The sequence below is a fragment of the Salvelinus namaycush genome, chromosome 19 (genome assembly GCF_016432855.1).
Source record: "Salvelinus namaycush isolate Seneca chromosome 19, SaNama_1.0, whole genome shotgun sequence".
Classification (NCBI taxonomy): domain Eukaryota; kingdom Metazoa; phylum Chordata; class Actinopteri; order Salmoniformes; family Salmonidae; genus Salvelinus; species Salvelinus namaycush.
Window position 1 is genome coordinate 11,048,761 of NC_052325.1, and position 8,099 is coordinate 11,056,859.

Below are 8,099 nucleotides of genomic sequence, written 5' to 3' on the forward strand. Positions count from 1 at the left end.
AGTAAAGTATGTTAACATAAAGTTAGGACAAAGATTTTTTGTACACATCATCTTTAAGGTGTCTAGTATTGATATATGCATTTGCAATTACTCAACTTTGTTCAGTGTGGTCATAGAATGTGTAAACATGTTGACGGCAACAATAGTGACCGGCGGGATAACACAGTGCATCTAGGTATACACATACTGATACACATACATAGGTCTTGTTCTAACTAACTTTCTACTCTGTTCTTTCTTTGACTTTGAGTCAAGTTCTGGATATGTTGGATCTAGGTGACCACCCAGACAAGCCATGCAACATTGCAGTTATCCCTCAAAATGAGAAAGATGCTGTCCTCAGTGATTGTGATAGCGATGGGTCAGATATGGACTATGAGGGGGAGACAGGCCATTTGCCAGCCAGGCTGTTGAATGCATATGCTGAACCTATGCAAACAGATCATGACAGGAACAACGTTATCAGTGATGATGACCTACCCCTCACAACCCCCACTCCCCCATCCACCACAACCCCCCCTCCCCCACCACCCTCCACCGTTGATAATGAAGAGCCAACGGCCTCTACTCGCCAGAGGGTCCAGTCAGAAGAGCCAAGGGCAAAGCTGCAGGTCGTCAAAAATAAGGATCGAGTGTTCAAACGATCGAAGAGGCCTGCCACCGCTGTGATTCCAAAACACATTGTATACAGCCCAAATGCTGCAGAATGTGTAAAACAAAGCTGTCCCAACCCAATGGATGTTTTCCTACTAATGTATCCACCCACCCTAAGAGAGATCACCATTGAAATGTCCAACCTCTACTCCACCCAGACCAAGGACAAGCAACTGTATCTGAGTATGGATGAGCTCCTTACATTCTATGGGATCCTTATCACATCTGGGTACAGCTCTGTTCCAAGAAGACACATGTACTGGTCACTTGACAGTGATGTACACAATGAAAGCATTTCAGATTCAATGCGGAGAAATCGCTTTGATGAAATAATGGCCTCAGTTCATGTGGTTGACAACACAAAGATCACTGACGACCCATTTTTTAAGGTTAGGCCCATCTTCTCTGAGCTCAATCAGTCATACAAAGTCATGCCATTTCAGGAATGGCTGTCAGTGAATGAGAGCATGATCCGATACTATGGCCGACATGGATGTAAGCAATTCATTAGAGGTAAACCAATCCGTTTTGGTTACAAGCTATGGAGCCTTGCCTCATCCAGTGGTTACATGTATTACATGGAGCCATATGGTGGATCCCACACACTCCTCCCTGAGACTGGGCTGGGTCAGGGACCCAGTGTCGTTCTCGGTCTTGCAGAGCAATCTCAGGTGCCTCAAGGTTGCAAGTTCCTTCATGACAACCTCTTCACTTCGCTTGCACTCCTCGATGAAATGACAAAAAGAGGATATGGGAGCTCTGGAACGATGAGGCAGAATCGTCTGTTTGATGTCCCATTCAAGCCACAGAAGGACTTCATGAAGTTACCCCGGGGAACCTCTGAGGTTCTGACCCAAGGAGACAAGTTGCTGGTCCGTTGGAAAGACAATAACATTGTCACAGTGGCAACAAACATGGAGGAGAAATACAGTGAGACCTCTGTCAAAAGATGGAACAAGGAGCGACGTGCCTTTGACAAAGTCCCACAACCAAAATGCATCAACCGATACAATGAGCACATGGGTGGTGTTGACCTTCATGACCTACAGGTTTCAAGATACCATATCTCGATCAGGTCTAAGAAGTGGTGGTGGCCCATCTTTGCATGGTCTCTCAACAGTGCACTCGTAAACAGCCATTTCTTTTACAGAGACGTTATGGGAGGGACCATCGACCTGCTCACCTTCTCACGGATAGTGGCACAGTCTCTTATGCAAAAGTTTGGCACGAAACCACTGAGCCAAGGAAGGAGATCTTTACTGGCTGCTACTGTTGAAGATCAGGCAAGATATGACAAAGCTTCTCACTGGCCAATCAACACGATGCACCGGTTCCAGAGATGTCGTCATTGTGACAAACGCACTACCTATGCATGTGAAAAATGCAAAGTGCCACTGCACATTGAGTGCTTCAAGATATACCATGGACAGTAGAAAAGGAGATAGGAGTGAATGAAAAAGCCAATAAAAGAAAAATAGAAAAGTCGATAAAGGGTGAGGTGAAGCAGTACAACGGACTCTAGGAAAAAAAGAAAAGTAGACGAAAAAGACAACCAAAATGACTGAAATGTTTTTGGAAAAAAAGGTAAATTAGGTCTGACTGATCACAGTTCAAAATAGTGATGCACAAACTAATCGTGCACTTGGTTCTGAAGCCTACCTCTATGATATATATTATTTTGTCCAGTGTAGGCTTCTACTTGAATGCATATTCTACAGGCTACCTCTATCCTAAATGTTACCTGTATGTTCAATGTGAATGAATAACACAACTGCTATACAGTTGTTAGTGAATGTTGCACTAAAATGTCACAATGACAATGTTACAATGAGTATTGCACTAAAGTACAAGTTCAAACGTTACAATAAAGTTACAATGTTAATGTTTCAATACATGTTACAATAAAGTAACAATGTTACAATGTATGTTACAATAAAGTAACAATGTTGAAATACGTCGATGGTTGTTGATTTTTGTCTTTGCTCTCAGTATTCGTATCGGTGTTGCATAAGGGTTTTTGTTATGTAAAATAGTCACACTAGAATGTGACGGGGCATTTTAGTAGCAATGCTGGGGACTGGCAGTGACAGTTTTACATGTGTTAATAACTGGGCTGGGTTATAAAGAATTTTGATGACTGCATAGGAGAAATATGTTAATTCAGTATATACATCACATTTTCCCACCGGTCACAATTGTGACCGACCATAAAACACACTTTTTCACCTACTTTTCCATGAAAATTTAAAAAAATTATGATCGATTATTTCAAAAGGTTACTAATGACACATGATTTAGATATTTTCATGTATGGGAAAAATTCGGGATTAAATGGGTTAAAGTGGGCAGCTATCCACAGGCTTTCAGCATAGCCGGAGAGATTCCTCATTTTCCAACCGGCCATATCCATTAAAGCACCTACAGAGAAGTTGTATTCCTACTCAAAGCACTCGGCAGGAGAGTGTTCTAGTCCATTTGAATGCTTTGACGTTTGTTTCAATGTATTTTAGAGATAAAACATCACAGTTGTTTGATAGAAAGTCTTAATGCTTTTGGCTTTCTGCTGGTTCAAAAATAAATTTGCCAAGAAAAAATAATAAGTTATTAATCATTTAGAGCAGAGACATTTTGAAAATGAAATAAATGCATCTGTTTGGAAAAAAGCCTGAGTGGATTCTGCATCAAGGACTTTGAAGACATTGGATTTCATCAAAAACACATACAATATAAATGTCGAAATGGAAAACAAGAAAAGTCAGAAATGCTATCTATCTTTAAAATTTTAACCTCTGACAATTCGTAGCACTGAGCCCAATAACACAAAATATCCAACTGGGCACAGACGTCATTTCAACATTTAGTTTTGATTTACCTTCGTTTGAGTTGTCAACTAATGTGAATTCAACATGAAATCAACAAAAAAATTCTCCATGTCAGTGGATTTAGGTTAAAAGTTGGGTAAAAGATTTTTGTTGTTGAAATGATGTGGAAACATCTTTGATTCAACCAATTTTTGCCCAGTGGGATGCTTCAGATGTGAACTATTTCCAAATGGCAATGGTGACAGACCACCATGACAGAACCTGATCCGACACCCTACATTTGTGCCTTATTTCTCTGAAAATTAAAGAACATATTCCTCCTTTCCTATAAGTGTCCTCTCTTATTCCCGCTATAATTTATCTTGCAGAGGCACACTATCTCCATCCTATGCAATTGGCTGAACTTTCACTTCATTTTACTCAATATCAGTGTATTAAGATCACCACAGGGCATTCACAAGCAAAGTATGGTGTGCATTTCTATGTTCAAATTATATTTGCTCAAACAGATGCATACCAATTATCTTTTCATTACAAATGTTTTGAATCAATTAAATACTATATTTTGTTCAACAGGTGATTCCTAGTTCTGTGTAAAAACAGATACTTGCAGACTTTAAAATCATATTACCAACATTTCCAGAACGTTAACATACAACAATACCTAATGGAACTAAAAACCTATTTACAAAGGTTAATGGATGTATTGAAGCCAGTGATGTTCTATTCACGTGGATTAAGGGATTTCTGCAGGTGTCCGACCCTGCCCCACTCACTGCTTTAATTCAGCCTGACATCTAAGCTAATGGGCTGCTGTAGATCGCCTGGGCGCTCTGCAATGGTATGCCTTAACAGAGCCTAAAGAACAGAGGGCATGTGCCCTCGCTCACCTCACTCTCAGACAGCCCAACATTTAACAGACATTTGACATTTAACACATCTCCAACTTTGACACCCTCCAAATAGTATCAAGCTAATGAGGGATAATTCCGGTGGAAGGTTCAGTTTCAGACTCCCAACTCTCAATGCCTAATGGCCATTACAAATATGTTCTTCATGAGAGCTTTATATGACAAGAGTGATGTCCGACACATTATGATTTACCTAACAACAGAGCGTATGCTTTTCTTATCATCAGCTTTATTTACAGTGCCTTCAGAAAGCATTCACACCCCTTGAGTTTTTTCACATTTGGTTATGTTACAGTCTGAATTTAACATTGATTGCATTTAGATTTTGTATCACTGGCCTACACACAATAACCCCCTAATGTCAAAGTAGAATTGTGTTCTTTCATTTTTTTTAACAAATTGATTAAGAATGAAAAGCGGAAATGTCTTCAGTCAATAAGTATTTAACCCCATTTTTATGGCAAGATTAAATAAGTTCAAGAGTGTAAATGTGCTTAACAAGTCACATAATAAGTTGCATGAACTCACTCTGAGTGGCCGAGCTACAGTTTCGACTTTAAAATGTGCTTGAAAATCTATGGCAAGACCTGAAAATGGTTGTCTAGCAATGATCAACAACCAATTTGACAGCTTGAAGAATTTTGAAAAGAATAATGGGCAAATGTTGCACAATCCAGGTGTGGAAAGCTAGTACCCAGAAAGACCTTGCAATTGTTGCCAAAGGTGATTCTACAAAGTATTGACTCAGGGGTGTGAATACTTATGTAAATTAGATATTTCTGTATTTCATTTTTAAAACATTTGCAAACATTTCTAAAAACATGTTTTCACTTTGTCATTGTGGGGTATTCTGTGTAGATGTGAAAATATTAAAAAAAAAATTTAATCAATTTTGAATTCAGGCAGTAACACAACAAAATGTGGAATAGGTCAAGGGGTATGAATAGTTTCTTAAGGCATTGTATATGTTTACCCTGTAATATTACAGAGACTAACTTAGTAGTTGAGGTAAAAATGATGTTGAATAATAATAAACTACATTCCTTAACATATACCGATGCAACTAGCCAGCTTGCGAATGTACGCGTCAACACTTGAATACTATAAATACATTTGTTCTAAGATAACTTCATGTTTAAGATTATTATTAAGAGGCTTATAGTACTCATGAGCTGTTTATAGCAACCACAGACCAAGTTTTATTTGATCAAGTCTATCCTAGCCAGAGATGTAAAGTTAGAACCAATGCAGAGCCTTATGCTTTGTGTATAGTGTAGATAACATTTAGCCTATCAATACAGCATAATGAATAGTCAATCAGAGTTACTCTATACATGAGGAATGCATTTACTCAAATCAACTAATACGATAAACTGGTCACGAATTAAATGGCGTGCAAAACAAGTACATGAAATACATGATGCAACAGAATACAACAGAGTAAATGACTATCATCAGCTGTGTCTTCAAAATAATCTCTAGAAAGAAGGTCTGTATGTCTGGTACACACAGGTGCTTGGAAACAAGATCTCAAAGTATCAGTGAATTCACTGCCCTTTTAACCAAATTCAAGTGGGAACTCACCCCCAACCTGAAAAAACATTTCTTTGCAGTTTTCTAGTGAAAACACAAGGCAGGAACAAGACACCCAGTCTAATTAACACATTACCAAATACAATGATAACAACAGGACACAGGAATGGCCCCATCTGGTAAGTGATCAGCTAACAAACAAATAATATCCAGTCACTCTCCTGGCGTCAGTCACTCAGTCACCCCAGGAGTCCGTGGGAACATCTCGTCCAGAGCTGGAGGTGGGAGCTCAGGACGTACTTTGCGTCCGTGAAATGTAAACATATGACCATCTCTACTGAAAATGCCCTATTGAATCAACATGCTGGGCTGTCCTCAGCAACTCGCCAGTATCACCTCCTTACATTTTTCCACGAGAATTCAAATAATTATGATACCCTATCATGATAGATAATCAAAATAAACTCTTCTCTTGGGAGTCTTTTTTTCTTTCAGTTATTGAGAAGATGAAAGATTGTGGGTTCTTGTACTTGCAAATGTTGAAAACATCTCATGCTGTCAAGAAATGCAGCCTTGTGTAGTCTTCAACACGCACTCCACATCAATGTTTCCTCAAGTACTTTCAGCCTCCATTAAACCTAATCTAAAGATGAAAGTGATCACAAGAAATGTGGAGGTAGAGCCATACTTACATGTAGTCACTTGCCTTATTATTATTCTGTCATCCACTGCCCTGGCACCATAATAGCAGGGATAATATATACCACTAATGCATTTAGAATAAAATAAACAACTCTCCCTTTGAGGTTTGCATACATTACTCCTTTGGGCAAACATTTACTGGTTAAAACATAGATTTCCTACCTTTTATGGTAAATTATGGTAAATTAACGCATTGCCAGCGCACAATTGGCCCAGCGTCACTATAGACCCTGGTTCGATTCCAGGCTGTATCACAACCGGCCATGATTTGGAGTCCCATAGGGCGGCGCACAATTGGCCCAGCGTCACTATAGACCCTGGTTCGATTCCAGGCTGTATCACAACCGGCCATGATTTGGAGTCCCATAGGGCGGCGCACAATTGGCCCAGCGTCACTATAGACCCTGGTTCGATTCCAGGCTGTATCACAACCGGCCATGATTTGGACTCCCATAGGGCGGCACACAATTGGCCCAGCGTCACTATAGACCCTGGTTCGATTCCAGGCTGTATCACAACCGGCCATGATTTGGAGTCCCATAGGGCGGCGCACAATTGGACCAGCGTCGTCCGGGTTAGGGTTTGGCCGGGGTAGTTCATCATTGTAAATAAGAATTTGTTCTTAACTGACTTGCCTAGTTAAATAAAAATAAATAAATAATAAAGTATTTGACACAATTTTCAAATCATATCAAATGAATGTCTATAAAGACATTATCTTGACATTATCTGTCCTATCTCAACATTATCTGTGTGTATGTGTGTGCGTGTGTGTGTGTTGGGGTGTTAGTGTGAGTGTGTGGGTAGAGTCCTGTGTATGTGCATAGAGTCAGTGCAAGAGAGTTAGTTAAAAAAAGAGTCAATGGGTTAAATGCGGAAGACACATTTCAGTTGAATGCATTCAGTTTTACAACTGACTAGGCATCCCCCTTTCCCTTTCCCAACGCAGGTAGGCTGAGCAGCCATTGACTAGCTATTTAGCAGTCTTATGTCTTGGGGGTGAAGGGTCCTGATGGTTCCAGACTTGGTACACTGGTACCGCTTGCTGTGCGGTAGCGGAGAGAACAGTCTATTTATTCGGTGGCTGGAGTCAACGGCAATTTTTTGGGCCTTCCTCTGACACCACCTGGTAAGGCAGGGAGCTCGGCCACAGGGATGTACTGGGCTAAACTCATCACCCTCTGTAGTGCCTTGCAGTCGGGTGCCTTGCAGTTGCCGTACCAAGTGGTGATGCAGCCAGTCAAGATACTCTCAATGGTGCAGCTGTATAACTTTTTGAGGATCTGAGGGCCCATGCCAAATCTGTTTAGTCTCCTGAGGGTGAATAGGTGCTGTTTTGCCCTCTTCACAACTGTGTGGGTGTGTGGTGTCCATGTTAATTCCTTAGTGATGTGGACACCGAGGAACTTGATGTTCTTAACACGCTCCACTCCAACCTCATCGAAGTGGATGGAGGCGTGCTCACCCCCTCCGTTTC

The 8,099-nt window shown here is 40.5% G+C and overlaps 1 protein-coding gene across 1 annotated transcript; it reads left to right on the forward strand.

Annotated features, from left to right (window-relative positions):
• The first annotated feature begins 263 nt into the window (after window positions 1-263).
• Window positions 264-2,087, forward strand: LOC120063687 (piggyBac transposable element-derived protein 3-like). The gene has a single exon (XM_039013982.1). It carries the CDS (start codon window positions 264-266, stop codon window positions 2,085-2,087), a length of 1,824 nt encoding a protein of 607 aa, XP_038869910.1.
• The last annotated feature ends 6,012 nt before the right edge of the window (window positions 2,088-8,099 follow it).